Genomic DNA, 15,006 nt, shown 5'->3' with positions numbered 1-15,006 from the left:
GAGTACTTTTTGTAGTGGCTACGCCCACTAGTTAGTTCCCCTCGGCCTCTGTTCCCATAAAGGTACTTTTGTAGCGGCTAACCAACGGAGTTTGAATGTGACAACAGACAGACGTGGCAAGTGTTATTTATATTTAGGACTATTCAGACCCTCTAGTGACTCTTTTTCGAAAAAGCGACTCGCGAAATATCTAGCGACTTTTTCTGGTGTTATTGGAGACTTTTGGAGACTCGTTTCTACTCTTCTTAACAAATAGCAGGCGCCATCCCCAAGCACTCACAAGCGGCCCAGTCCTCCCGCAGCAGTGTCTCCCAGCTGCAGTCAGAGCAGGAGATGTTAACCCCTTAGCGTCCAGTCTGCAAATGAATCACGCATGCATGGAGTCTTCGTCTCAAACATATCAGCGTAGACTAGTTGGTAGCAGCTCAGTAGCAACTCAGAAAAGTACACTGTAATAAAGGTGTGTCTAAAAACAAGATAAAAACACTAAATCTGAGGGAAATGATCTTGCTGCATGGACAGATAATTTCACATGACAAGATTTCTTAAATTAAGATTGTTAAATCTAGAAATAAGCATGTTGAATGTTTAAAATAAGAAACTAACTCTTAAAACAAGATAAATTAAAGCTGCAAGCAGACCTGGCCCAAGCAGAGTGCACTGCAAATTATTTGTTTCTTACCAAGATAAAAAAAATCTTTAGATTTAGAAGTGTTAGATAATTTATCTTGTTTTAAGAGTTAATTTCTTATTTTAAGTGTTCAACATGCGTATTTCTAGATTCAACAATCTTAATTCAAGAAATCTTGTCAAGTGAAATTATCTGTCCATCCAGCAAGATCATTTCCCTCAGTCAGTCAGTTACTTTCTGAGCCGCTACCTGAGCAGCTATCCAGTGAAGTTGGGCATATCTTGGGCGGATCCTCTCTCCCAAACCACACCCATATAGGCTCACTGAAGGGAGAAGTACCTAATGGAAACATGCCTATTATTACTAAAAGTACTGCATTCACAATGCTAATGTTTTAGCATTCAGTATGTCAAGTATTCATAGCATATTATGAATTTAAAAAATGTTCTACGGATTTATACATATCTGTGTTTTCTCGACTGTATTTAAATTACATATTTCTCTCAGTGTCTGTGTAGTATTTCTAACATCAGACTTTGTGCTGATATAAATAAGAATATCATGTGTCTCTGTCTTGCAGTCTTCCCTGTCCAGTATGGATCTGGACTCTGTAGTGGAGGACAGGAAGGAGAAGGACAGAGGGAAGGAGGAGCCAGAGTCTGTCCCCTCAAGGCCTATAGAAGTTACCCTGAGGAAAGGAATCCCCTCCATCCCTGTAAGACCACTTTCACTTTTCACTATTAATTTCATCCAGCAGAGGGCGCCACACCACATGTTTGATGATTTACATGTTTCTCAGTGGAGTTTAAACTGCATATGTTTTTTTTTCTTCAGAATATTATACATAGTTTGTTCTTAACCAGTTAATAGTGATATTTTATCGTATAAAGTTACCCATATCTCTTTTTTTAATACACATACACACAAAATCACAAAAGATATAATTTAAATAAATACACACAAAAATATTTTTATTATTTTATGTCTCATTTGGTCCTTGATATCACTGATCTGTTTTTACATTTATTTTATTATTATTTTATTATATTATTATTTAATGTCTATTTTGTTTGGTTTTTTTTTTGGCTTTTTTATTCATGTATTTTTAATATATAGGACTCCAAAGAGTGACACTGTTTCTATTAAAATACTATAAAATATGAATAAGAAAAAAAAAAATTCTTGATATCACTGATCTGTTTTGGCATTTTTTTTTTTTTTAATTGTAGTATTTTTTATTATATTATTATTTTATGTCTATTTTGATTAATTTTTATTTAATTTATTCATTCATTTTTAACATAGAAGAGTCAAAAGTTTGACAATGTTTCTATCAAAATACTATAAAATGTGAATAAAAAATAAAAATCCTAAATTTTTTATATCACTGACCTGTTTTTTTTTGTTTTTTTTCTCTCCTTCAGGGTGCTGACAGTAAAGCACCCCTTCCCACCAAGCCCTCTGTCCTGACCCCGCCAAGCGCCAGCCATCGCCCCGCATCCCCGTCTTCCTCCTCGGGTCTGAGCCCTTCCCCCGAGCTGCGGCATTCACCTCTGACCCCCCCGACGCTGGAGGAACTCAGGAACCAGCTGAGAGACCTGAGAACCTCCGTAGAACTGCTGAAGAGCCAGCACAGGTACGTCTTTATCCCCCTTTATACCTGCCCTCCAATCAGAGACCTCTAGAAAATCTCATCTTGGACTCCCTCCATGTTTTAATCCTGGTTCAACTCGTTCAAGCACTTTGTGACTTTCTGTTAAAAGTGCTGCATAAAACACTGTTAGCTAGAAGAATAATTCTGCTGAACTGGAAACAAAAAAAATCCTCCAGTCTATCAAGCTTTAATGAATGATATAATTGAAACATTTGCAGTTAGAAAAAATAGAATTCACCCTGAAGTTAGATAAATACCTTTTACACAATATGGCAGCCATTTATGAACTATTATCCTAAACATAATCCCATGAAAAATTAACAACTGTAAATTTTAGAACACTTGACATCCTCCAAGTTGTATTATTACTATTTAAATCTCTTTCTTTAATTTGCAAACCTTAATATTGTTTTGATATTTAATTTGACTCCACCTAGGTTTGCTTTTTGTTTTGTTTTTTTAAATTGTTTTTATTTTTTTACTACCATTCTGTTCTTTCGTGTTGATTTCAAGCATAAATGAACATGTACCTTCTTTCTTTTTGTATGTGAACGAAAGAAAAAAACCCAATAAAGAGAAGTTTGAAAAAAAAAAAGTGCTGCATAAATAAATTATTATTATGAAAATGTGTACAAGCATGCATGAGTGGCTGTATGAGAGTTATGATGTGTTTATATGCATTTCAGGCAGGAGATGAAGCAGTTGACCAGCGTGCTGGATGACGAGAAGAAGATTCGTATTAGTTTACAGGTATGAATTATAAGGAGAGTTTAGATGTTTGTTTAAGGAACAAACAAACCAAGCAGGTTTAAAAATGCTTTTTTATTATATTCACTAAATAAATAACAAATTGATTAATTTGAAAAGAAAATAATTAACTACTGTAATCTCACCCAGAAAAGATTTTAAGAGCAGCAGCACTGAGGCACTGACTGTAATGATTTGGTTAGAATTTTCTACCTGTTTTATTTTAAACATTGAGCTCACTTTCTTCAATTTTGAGACAGAAATTTGTATAAGGGTCAATGACGTGATCTAACCCAGTGTCAGTTGGTGTAACCAGCAATTATTTCCCCATAAAAATCAGATTATATAAAGGAAAATAAATGTGAACTAAAATGAGAAAAAAATACAATCCATGTTTGCATTGCAACACTATGGTATATAACAAATTTGACATAATTTCTCAAAACTTTAGAAAAAAATGGTTGTATTTAGAATATGTTCTGCTCAATATTGACGAAATGTGTAAATGTAGAAATACTAAAAAAAAAAATATATATATATTTTTTTTAATTAAGTAATTATATGTATATATCCACTTAAATAAAATGTAGGTGGATGAAATATTTAATATTTATCATTTTTTTGTGGTTACCCCATTTGACATCTTGCCAACCCCTATTTGTCACTGACCCATAAACAACATGTTACATGCATGAAATAAAATGTATGTGAAATCTAAATATTACATCTAAATGTTAAATTTAATCATTAAATCTAAATGTTAAATTTGAGTATCAGATCTTGATTTTAAAACTGAAGCAAAATGTAACACCTTAATTACAGGAAGTTCTGCCACAAATTTGAGGAGAATTCACTAAATATTCTAAATATCTGACAGAAATTGTAATCCGATTCTATGTATTTAACTCTACAAGACATTAAATCACACAGTGTCTGTCTCTGTTTGGCAGATGGAAGTAGAGCACATAAAGAAGAGCCTGTCGAAATGAAGACTAAAGCACCATCTTATCGCCACAACGGAGGCCAGCGTTTGAAAACATTCTCACTGTTGACCGAGACACTTCCGCCAAAACAAAGTTTGTGCCAAATGATCATCACGATCAACATCAGCGACAACACAGTACCATGGAATCAGCCACCTCCCCCCCTCTGACGCCGCCTTATCCTGCGTTTACGTCTTTATTTTTCTTTTAAAGAGGCTTCTCTTTTGTTAAGTTTACTGCTATCTTGTCGAAGCTTGCCGTACTGGACTGGCTGCGACGACCTCGCTGGTACTTTTTGTTTTTAAAAGTGTGAAGGAAAACTTGGAACTCGACCTCCGTAGCCCGGTTGGTTCAGACAACCTCTGTGCTGGTCCGTGTCCACTTCGCGGCCTTTTGCCTCTTATATGTGAGTGTGTGTGCGAGTGTTTTTGTTCTCCATCCATGTGAGGAACGAGTCAGGTTGGGGAACTTTTTGAGGTTGTTTTGACCGGATCATGACTTCTTCAACAGGCAGGGTAAAGGTTAGCATCTGGGTTGATGAAAGCCTATACTTTAAGGCACATTATTAGCAGTAGGGTTACATTGTTTGACACTCTGAGCTGGATGTTTCTATGGTACACTGCAGGCGGACGATTCTTGAAGCATCATCAGCATTTTTTCTTCTTCCTGTCATAGTTTATTAATTTGCAGTCAAATATTCAACGTAATGGGAGGCGAAAATTATCAGCACGTCATGATTCTTCCCCCTAAATCTAAACATGATAAGAACTGATACTATAGGTGCTATTGAAAAGGAATAGTTGGACATTTTGGAAAATGCGTTTATTTGTAGAGATTTTTTCTTGCATTCAAAGCTTCTGTTGAGGTTTTTGAATGCAGCTTTGACTTTCTGTTTTCATATTTAATGACATAAGCACCCTTAAAAAAATCCTGAAACAAAATCCTCAATTTAAATGAAATAATTAAACTAATTAAAAACGTTTTACGTTTTTCTATTAGTGAATAAATGTAATTTATGGTGCTCTCAGATGCAAACGGGTGAGCAAACAGTTTGACGGTATTGAAAATGTTGTTTCACAAAGCCAAAATGCCAACAAATGTGAATTAAAGCACAAAAGTTTGCTAGAAGGACTTTACAATGTTCTGAAGTTACTGGTTTGGATCACAAACGTCGGAAACAATCCTACGCAGCCACCACTGGGATTCTACAAATGGTCTAATACTAATGCAATGCATTAACTAATGCATGCAAAAGAAAGCAGCATAGAAATCATACTCTTTCAACATCATGACAGAAGTTTCAAACTATTAGTTTTTGTTTTTTACGATGACAACAAGACTCACAGCTAAGAAATAGTCTGGCACATATTCGCTGTAAAACCACAATTGTCACTTGTACACTTTGGCTTTTATATGGAGGAAACAAAAGGAGATATGAGATGTTAATTATTAAACTTTACAGGTGCTGGTTAACTTATTTTGTTACCTTTAGACACAGTCAGGATGTTTCCTGTTTCTCATCTTAATGCTCAGCTTAGCTAAGATTCTGCTGCCCGTACCATTATATACATACAATGCAGAATCTTCTTATCTAATGCTCTGCGAAAAACGCATTTCTAACATTGTCGAACAATTCCGTTTACAAAATCCCAAACTGCCCGGTAATATTTGGCTGCAAATGAATGTGAAGAAAAGCACATGTCACTGCATGAACACGCCTATCTACACATCTATCATGTCAAGAGTATTGCCTTCCGGACCAAAACATATTTCCTTTTTTTTTTGTTTTTGTTTTTGTTTTTGCTTTTGCACTTTTGCACCACGACTCAAGAAAGAGCTGTGCTGGTCGCATCACACAACCCAAAAAATAAAACAGATCAATCTGATGTTTCTGGTGCTCTTTTGGCAGCAGTTGAAGGACAAAAACAGGGTTTTGAGGAATGTAGTCAGTGAAAGGACCTCACAGGTTAAGGAAGATAAAAGTGTGTGTGTGCGTGCGTGTGTGTGTGTGTGCATGTATGTGTGGTAGCATGTACGGCTGTTTGCCTCCCTTCCTTATATGTGCACAGAATCTATGGCAACCCGTCACTGTGGCCTTCCTGTTTTTGACCTGTTTTCGGCCTTCCTGTTTTTGACAAATGTTTCTTTTTTCTTTACGTCTTTCTTTCTTTCTTTCTTTGTTTCTTTCTTTCGTATGACAACGAGAAAACTGCTACAACTGAGTCTACAAGTTGTTTTCTTGACTTGGTCCTTTCTCTCCAGGATAGTGATAAATATATATACTTTTATATTTCAGTGTAATAAAGATGCTATTATGTACTGTACGTGTGCATATTTTGTTTTATTTATAATTTTTTGAATTGTCTGCTGGTAAAATGCTGTTTATTCAAGACACTGCTGCACCTTTTTATAGATAATAGTTATATAGTATCTTATGTGTGTTTGTGGCAGATGGAAACCGGATGTCTGATTAAAGATAAAGAGAAGTGAAAAGTCCTGATTCAGCTTAAACTGGCGTCAAAGCTACCACTGAAATTCTGCGACAGCATTAATTTACATGTAACTAAAAAAAAAAACCCAGACAAAATTCCCCAAAAATGCATAACAATTGGCAGAATTTTGGCCATATCGCCCAGCCCTAAATTGTGACTAATTTCCCTTTTTCCTCTTCTTGCTTTTCTATGGAGTTATGATGAAAGACCCTCCACCTCCCTACACTGATATTTTGTTTAATTAATTAGCTAAAACAGAGAGAAACACAGGATAAACTATAAATAATTCACTATTAATAATTTTGCAGATATCAGGTTATCATTATCGTGATTTATTTTTGAAAATCAGATATCTTGACAGCTCTATTAGTAGTTAACCCTCTGGAGTCTCCAAAAGCGCCAAAGCATGACTTCTTCATCACATCCAGATGTAAAAACAACATTTACATTTTTTTTATTGAGAATGATAGTGTTTTGAAAGTTTAAAAAAAAAGATTCAAAATCCCATTTTATGTTGGACTAAAGGACTAAAAAGACACAAAATGACTAAAAAAAGACACAAAATAAGAAGACAGAATGACCAAAGAAACACAGATGACACAAAATGACTAAAAAACACACAAAATGACTAAAAAAGACACAAAACTAAAAAAAGACACAACAAAAGACACAAAATGACTTACAATGACACAAAATGACTAAAAAAACACACAAAATGACCAAAATTGTTACGCTAAAGACACAAATAAAATACAGTCACACTAGAATAAAAAACAGAGTTGGATCACACACAATCACAAGATCACATGTATGTTGGTTTTTCTTTGTTTCTTTTTGGTTCAAAATGTTGATATAATGAAATATATAGAAATATATGCTGATAAATACCGACATGGCATTTTTAAGTGGTGTATACAGGCAGGATGAAAAGGAATAAAAAAAAACTGACAAAATAGCCCAAAACTCAATAGAGTTAACCCTGGTAAAATTAAACCACAACTCACAAAAGGCTGTTAAACTAACGTAAAGTAATTAATAGGGTTCTTCTAAGAAGCATTAAAACCTTCCCAGTAGCAAGAAAGTACCACAGGCACTGGCACCATGTTGTGAACACATGGCAGCAGTGTCCCTCTTTCACTTTGATTTATTGGCTTCTGGCTGTCACTAGAACAGTCCGAGACTGCAGGAAGGGCTTGAATTCCCAAATTTCTGCTGGAAAATCTGTGCAAAACAATATCACACTTGGGCAACAACAATGATACATAACGAGGAAGAATTAAAATGATATGAGTGTGTTGTGTTGGTTTTATTCGCAGTGTTGTGAACTTGAGTGAGAATAACTTGGCTGCTGTCCGGAGGGTAGAGGAGGGGGACCAGAAGGACACCGTTTTATATTTAGACAACCGGAGAGACAGCGAAAACATTTCGTACTGTGGACAGCGTGCTCCTGATTGTGTCCTGCAGTAGGAGGCTTTAAGCCAGACAGAAGAGCCAAAGGAGTATCATTTCACCTCTGGATGCATTTGATCTCCCCCCTCTATCCACGTTTCGTCCTCCCTCTCTCTCTCTCTCCCTTCGTGGATCTAGTCGGATCCAGTCCGGGTGAAGCGGACTTCTTGGTGCGAGATAATCGGCACATGATGTGAGTTAATGAGGCGGAGATGCAGGGGGACAAACTCAGACGCGCTCCTCTCCAACGACGACAGGTGAGCAACAAGTGAGCGAGAGGAGGACCAGACAGGAGGCAGACAGAATAAAGGAAGTCACGGGAGGGAGAGGAAGGAAGGAGATAAAGCAGAAACACGTCCCCGGGTCTCGCTATGGATACGGGCCAGAGCGCACAGGTCGCCGACATGGGAGGAGAGCACTCCGCCGGGGTGTGCGTCGTGGAGCGGGACCGAGAGAGGTGCGAGGTGGCCAGCCCCTGCCCGCCGGCCAAGCAGCGTTCCCTGCGGGCGGTGTACGTCCTGAATGACGGGCTGAAGTCTGTGATGGCCAGCAGCCCGGAGTCCGGAGCGCTGCAGTGCCTGCAGAGAGCCTGCGACTCGGAGAGCGCGCTGCTCACCACCGTTACCTTCGGACGGCTGGACTTTGGAGAAACATCCGTGCTGGACAGTTTCTACGATGCAGGTGTGTCTATGGGACAGCATGGTGTTGGTTGGCCATTTGCTGGTCGTGTGTAGGTTAAAACTGGGGTTATAAGTTGCACAAAAAGTTATTTGCAAGCTCTCTTCGGCGAGGCATTGATTCCCAACTACATTTCGTCACCCTGTTAAAATAATCGCCTAAGTCATTTTTTCAAGTTTTGCAGGAAACACAAAAAACTTCACCAAAAGTGTAACATATGACATTTATTGATCATTTCACTCAAAAAGGATGTAACAAAGGATGGCTATTGGCATAGTAATAACACTGTGTGTAAATTATGTAACTTAAGAGAAATAAATGACTTAGGCAATTTTTTGAACATGCCTTTGTGACTTAAGCAAGATTTGGTAACACTTTATTTTGAAGGTGTCTAGATAAGAGTGACACAAGCCTGTCAGAAACATGACATGACAAGTATCATGAGCATTAATGTTACTTCAAAGTGTCATTAATGTTCATGACACATCCCATGTCATGTTCATGACACGCTCATGTCACTCTTATGTAGACGCCTTCAAAATAAAGTGTTACCAATATTAGTGTCAACAATAAAACACTGATAAACTAAACTGATAACTAAACAATCTCCCTCTAGCTCTTCCTTGCTGGGTTTTTATCAGACTAAAAAAACTCAATAATAAGACTAAACAACTCTGCAATATTCACAGCCTAGCCTTTATTAATGAGAAGTAAATGTATAATAGCTAAAAATGTCATCACTTACCGATTGGGGGCGCGCTCTGTAGCATGGAAATTAGTTGTGCAAAGGTAGGCTCCATCTTGGAAAACTAATAAAATTGCCTAAGTCGCATTTTATTTTGACTTAGGCATAATAAATCCGCTTAAGTCACACACTTGACATAGGCCATTATCTTAAAGGGGTAAAATCACATGATGTGATCAACTGATGTAGGTGATTTTACCATAGGTGACCAGCGTCATGGGGAGATGATTTAGGCAAAAAAAAACAAAAAACAATTTTGACAAAAATGACATAGGCGATTATTTTAACAGTGTGACGATTTGGAGCATACATCAGGATTTGATGAAGAGGTAAGTGAGTTCAGCTGACAGGACTGTGGAGACACTCAGACCAAAAGGGTTTGGACCCACTGCTCTATATTTTATACAACCTAACTAACATGTTGACCAGTCATATTAAAGCACCAAACTCCTGCTGGGAAAGTAGGCCTACACATTTTTATATGTGCAGTATGTCTATTTTGTTACTACTATCAAAATGATAACATTTAATAATATACTACTATAGCTCACTCATTTCAGATAATTATATAGTGTGTTGAATAGAGTGACAACTTCCGACTTATTTTAAAAGTTAGACAATGACAATGCTTACTAAAATCTATGATCAAATACCTGGAAAAATAATACCATTCCTGGGCCCCAGCTGGAATTTGTGTTAATTGCTTATCAGTAAATATTACCATGCTAATACACTAACTCAAATGGCGAACATTGTAAATATTACATCTGCATGTTGCATTGTCATTGTGAGTGTGTTTGCATGCTGACAACAGCATTTATCCCGTGTTAACTGCCACTTGACCCAGCTCCTGGAGAAATGCTGCCCTGCAGGTTTTAGTTATCTCCCTGCTCTAACACACTTGATTTTATAAGATCTGCTCATTGTCAATAGCTGTCAAGCTTCAGCTGCTTGATAACAAGCAGATCATTTCAATCAGATAACCAACATGCAGGGCAGTAGCTGTCAAGGAGCAGGGTTGGTGACCACTGTACTATAGAGACAATTTTATAATTAAGGGAATTCATGTCTTGATAAAATCAGTATCAGTAATTTCTGCACACTAGTCCATTCTTCTTTATACAGAGTCATATAATCTGGTATGCTTGAGGCATTGAGTGTTTGCTGACATGAAATCTTTCAGGGAAGAATTACATTCAGCCCTCTTTTATCCATTTACAATACAATAGACAAAAGGGCTTTCAAACTACTTGAGGAAGAAACAAAGAAACACCCCTTGCTATTCTCGATGCCTTGATATATACTGTATGTTTTTGTTTAATGAATCAGAAAGCATTACAAAATGATTATACATTTTCAAACTTGCTTTAAACTCTTTGTTGTTTTGACTTTCCCTAAAAATACTTAAATGCTTCCTACAAAAACATTCCCACTTTTAATGAGGTGAGAGGTCATGGGTCAGGTGCACTCCGGAAGCTTGTAATGCTTCTATCTTTCTTAAGAGCTGATGATTTTCAACATGGGAATTTAATCTTATGCGGCTGAAAAAGGATCAAAGACATTGATTATCGTATAAATCTAAACCTTGACATATTTTTTTTTTCAACTTTGTGTTCTTCTCTCTTTTTCCAGACATCGCGGTTGTGGACATGAGCGATGTGTTTCGGCAGCCTTCCTTGTTTTACCATCTTGGCGTGCGGGAGAGCTTTGACATGGCCAATAACGTCATCCTGTATCATGACACTGACCCCGACACTGCCCAGTCACTGAAGGTAGTCACACACACACACACACACACACACACACACACACACACACACACAGACGCTCTCTTTGAATTCCCTGTCGGCATATTTAGAGATCACGGATGCCATGCCTTGGCAGTTCCTTAGAACAAAGTGATCCACTATATTATTTACAGACTCGTGAGTGTGTGTATGTGCATATTGGTCAGTGTGTGTGTAGCACTGTGCAGTACAGTCAGTACACACACTGTGCTGCCAGGGGGAAACAGCTGTGTGAAGTAGTTATGTGACAGTACAACACATGAGTACACAAGAATACACTTCACAGTCCATTCTCACATGCCCTTTGTTTTATCTCCTTACAGGACATGGTTGCACAGAAAAACACAGTAAGTTTCTGTGTGTGTGTGTGTGTGTGTGTGTCGGTCTCAGAGTGATTTATGTGCACACACTATCTTGTGCTATTTGTGGAATAATATTCGTGACAAGTGCAGTTCACCCTCTCATGCACAAATGCATGCAGGAATTCAGATCTACATGCTTCATCTCCCTCTCTCTTTCTCTCTCTTTCTCTCACTCTCTCTCTCCCACACACATACACACCTAAGCAACTGATTTTTAAGTATATATTGTGTGTCTTTGTTTACGTATGTGCGTTTTGTGTGGAGAAGGCCAGTCGTCCTCTGGCGTTAGGTTTTCCCTGGGTTCAGTTGCCACCAGAGTACAGAGGCTCTGGATTGCTCAATAAAGTAGGTACCGTGCTGCACCAGAGCATGCTGGGAGTTCTGCTCACAGGCTAATAATAATAACAAACATGGAGGAGGGGCTTAAAACACTGACCTCCCCATGGGATGTTGTGTAAATAACAAATGAAGTGCCCTAACAGCCGTTTGTCACTCACAAAGCCAAAAGAAAACAAGTTTCTGACACGTTTTACTGATCAGTTAACTTGCACGGCAGGCGTCTGCTGGATTCTTGCGATATCACAAGACCACAGGATAACCACAAGATCACGTTACACGGGTGTGGTAGTGCACCACTGAGATTGTTTGATAGGAACTTGTTTGGTAAGATCCTCTGCTTGTAATGATCCTCCTCATTAATCCCCCTATAATCCTCTCTCTTTCCATCCCTTCTTCTCCCTGTGCTCCTTTTACACCTGGCATGTGTGTGTTGATCTAATGTGTATGCCTCCAAAGCTTTGTACCCTGTCGTGGCAATTTTGACAACTGCACTAAGTTAATGGGTGAGCTGGCCAAACACAAGCACTCAATATTCTGTTCAGCAAGTTTTATTCGTATTCCATACACCGCACAATCCCGAATGGCTCTTTCACAGTACAACAAAGTCCCATACACCGCTCGACTTATATCTGTTGTATTTCCCAGCATTGATTCTTCAGCAAGTCTCAATGTGGTCCTATCTTCCTGCCCTATACATCACATCAGGACAGAGCCCACTGGTCTACATTTTCCCCTCAATCGTGGTGTTATCAGAGTTAACTTCACAAGTTCCCACAAGGCCTAGCGTTTTGAATATCAACTAGGTCGCCGCCTACTTCATGTCCCACCATGCAGGAAACACCAAATATCCTTCACAACCCCCAGTGAGACAGGCGGGTCTTTGAACAGCGCCGCAAATGGCTGCAGGTCCGGATGGCTGCCTGGCTATGCTGCCCCCCCTCCCCTGTGGCATGTCATCTGTTCATGTTGTGAAAGTGTATTATGCTTATGTTGCTGAGGTTTTTCCTCCTTTCCTCTCCTCACATGTGCTGTATTTCTCTCTCTTCCTCCCTGCCTTCCTGTCCTGTTCACCTCTGTCTTATTGTTTGTGTGTGTTGTATATAGTCAGCCAGCTTAGGACCAGATTTAAGAAGAATGGGGACACGTTGGACAAAAGCACCACATTTTTTCCACATGCTCTCCATCACCATAAGTTTCAATTTTTTGGTAGGAGCCACTTCATTAAGATTGCTGATCGGAGATGGCAGCCATATAAAATCTATGAGAACCAATATATCTTCCAAGCCACTCAGAAAGTCAATCTTGGTGTCAAAATCTACATTTTCTGTTGGGAAACATGTATATACAAGATCTGACATGAGATGAAAGCGTTCCCTTGATTTTTTTGAGCAGTGTACATGGCAGCTAATCCTCACTCTCCCGTGAACATAGATTCCAAACATTTTCAACTCAGGATTCCCTGCTGCAGCACTTGAAGACCTACCAGTCTGGGTGGAAATGAACATATGTATTTGATCAAATAATCATCTAGTGATATTCTCAATAGCTTTAAATGATTCCTTGACCCAGAAAATGTATATTTTGACACCCAGATTGACCTTCTAAGTGGTTTGGAAGATATATTGGTTCTCATAGACTTTATATGGCTGCCATCTCCGATCTGGCTCCTACCAAAAATTGAAACTTATGGTGATGGAGAGCATGTGGAAAAAATGTGGTGCTTTTGTCCGACGTGTCCCCTTTATTACTAATACTAAGACGGGATGATGGCGTTGCTTTGTATTTATGACATGTGCAATGACAATAAAGTTGAATCTAATCTAATCTAATCTAAAAAATTATATTTTAAGCACTTCCAGTACCCACACCCACTCAAAATGTTATTTTGACAAAACATGTTTCCCATTTCTTCTCTCAGGCCTCCAGTGGTAACTACTACTTCATCCCCTACATAGTGACGCCTAATCATGAGTACATGTGCTGTGAGAGTGACGCCCAGCGCAGGGCCAGTGAGTACATGCAGCCCAGCTGGGACAACCTGCTTGGGCCGCTGTGCGTCCCCCTGACCGACCGCTTCACCAGCCTGCTGAAGGACATCCATGTCACATCCTGGTGAGACACATTTAAAGTAGAAACAGGATCAAGTTATTATTTTAAACTCACACACTGCAAAAAGGTAAAAACACTAAGTCTGAGGGAAATGATCTTGCTGCATGGACAGATAATTTCACTTGACAAGATTTCTTAATTTAAGATTGTTAATCTAGAAATAAGCATGTTGAACGCTAAAAATAAGAAATTAACTCTTAAAACAAGATAAATTATCCAACACTTCTAAATCTAAGTTTTTTTTTATCTTGGTAAGAAAGAAATAATTTGCAGTGCATGTAGGTGGGTAGCTTCAGTGGCCCAAACCTGCTGCTGAAAATCAATTTCCTATTAGCTTGCACGTTGACTCCCTCCTGTAAAAAATTAAATGGACCAAATGCAAGTTCCATGGTTTCCCCCAATAAAACTATGGGGTAGTTTTGATGAGTGAAAATCTATAATATAAAATAGACTTGGAACCGGATTTCTGTAGGGTTCATCAAGTTAAATTTAACACATTTTAAGACGATTGTAACCACGGTAACTGACACCGCTCAATAACCACTGTAACTGATACAGCTCAGTAACCACGGTAACTGACACTGCTCAGTAACTACGGTAACTGATATTGCTCATTTTTTCCTCATAAAATGCACTGTATATTACCTTTCCCAGGGGTACATAACTATATTACCTAATTATATAATTTATTTTATTAATACAACCTGGAAATATGGCAGAAAATGGAAGGATTAGCCACTTGAAAATGATGAATCCGTTTCAGTTCATTGAAGTTTTTGCCAAAATCAACACATGACTGTGTTGACAATAAACTTTGTAGCTGCCATAGCTTTTATGAATCATTATCTCATACTTTGTATTTATACTTGTGTGTTTTATTATCTATCTTGTAAATTGCAGTTGTTACATTGTTTTGTACCTCAGAGAGTGCCAACGTTATTTCATTGTTTTACTGTCAGTTTTACTGCACAGTAATATAATGACAATAAAAACATATCTTATCTGAGCTGACTCATCCCAAGAGGAAATT

General features: G+C 38.2%; 2 protein-coding genes across 2 annotated transcripts in view; both read left to right on the top strand.

Annotated features, from left to right (window-relative positions):
* Window positions 1-5,136, top strand: part of sh3kbp1 (SH3-domain kinase binding protein 1) — a 40,307-nt gene extending 35,171 nt beyond the window's left edge. The window contains exons 16-19 of the mRNA XM_059327052.1: window positions 1,212-1,346; window positions 2,056-2,267; window positions 2,972-3,035; window positions 3,983-5,136. Coding sequence (XP_059183035.1) covers window positions 1,212-1,346; window positions 2,056-2,267; window positions 2,972-3,035; window positions 3,983-4,021 — 450 coding nt within the window. The 3' untranslated portion in view covers window positions 4,022-5,136. The remainder of the gene's footprint in view (window positions 1-1,211; window positions 1,347-2,055; window positions 2,268-2,971; window positions 3,036-3,982) is intronic.
* Window positions 5,137-8,221: 3,085 nt separating this feature from the next.
* The window catches only part of map3k15 (mitogen-activated protein kinase kinase kinase 15), a 29,721-nt gene continuing 22,936 nt past the window's right edge, over window positions 8,222-15,006 (top strand). The window contains exons 1-4 of the mRNA XM_059326984.1: window positions 8,222-8,637; window positions 11,012-11,151; window positions 11,490-11,513; window positions 13,786-13,979. Of these exons, the coding sequence (XP_059182967.1) occupies window positions 8,328-8,637; window positions 11,012-11,151; window positions 11,490-11,513; window positions 13,786-13,979 (668 nt within the window). The 5' untranslated portion in view covers window positions 8,222-8,327. The remainder of the gene's footprint in view (window positions 8,638-11,011; window positions 11,152-11,489; window positions 11,514-13,785; window positions 13,980-15,006) is intronic.

The sequence above is a fragment of the Centropristis striata genome, chromosome 23 (genome assembly GCF_030273125.1).
Source record: "Centropristis striata isolate RG_2023a ecotype Rhode Island chromosome 23, C.striata_1.0, whole genome shotgun sequence".
NCBI classification, from domain to species: domain Eukaryota; kingdom Metazoa; phylum Chordata; class Actinopteri; order Perciformes; family Serranidae; genus Centropristis; species Centropristis striata.
This window is presented reverse-complemented; position numbering and strand designations above follow the sequence as displayed.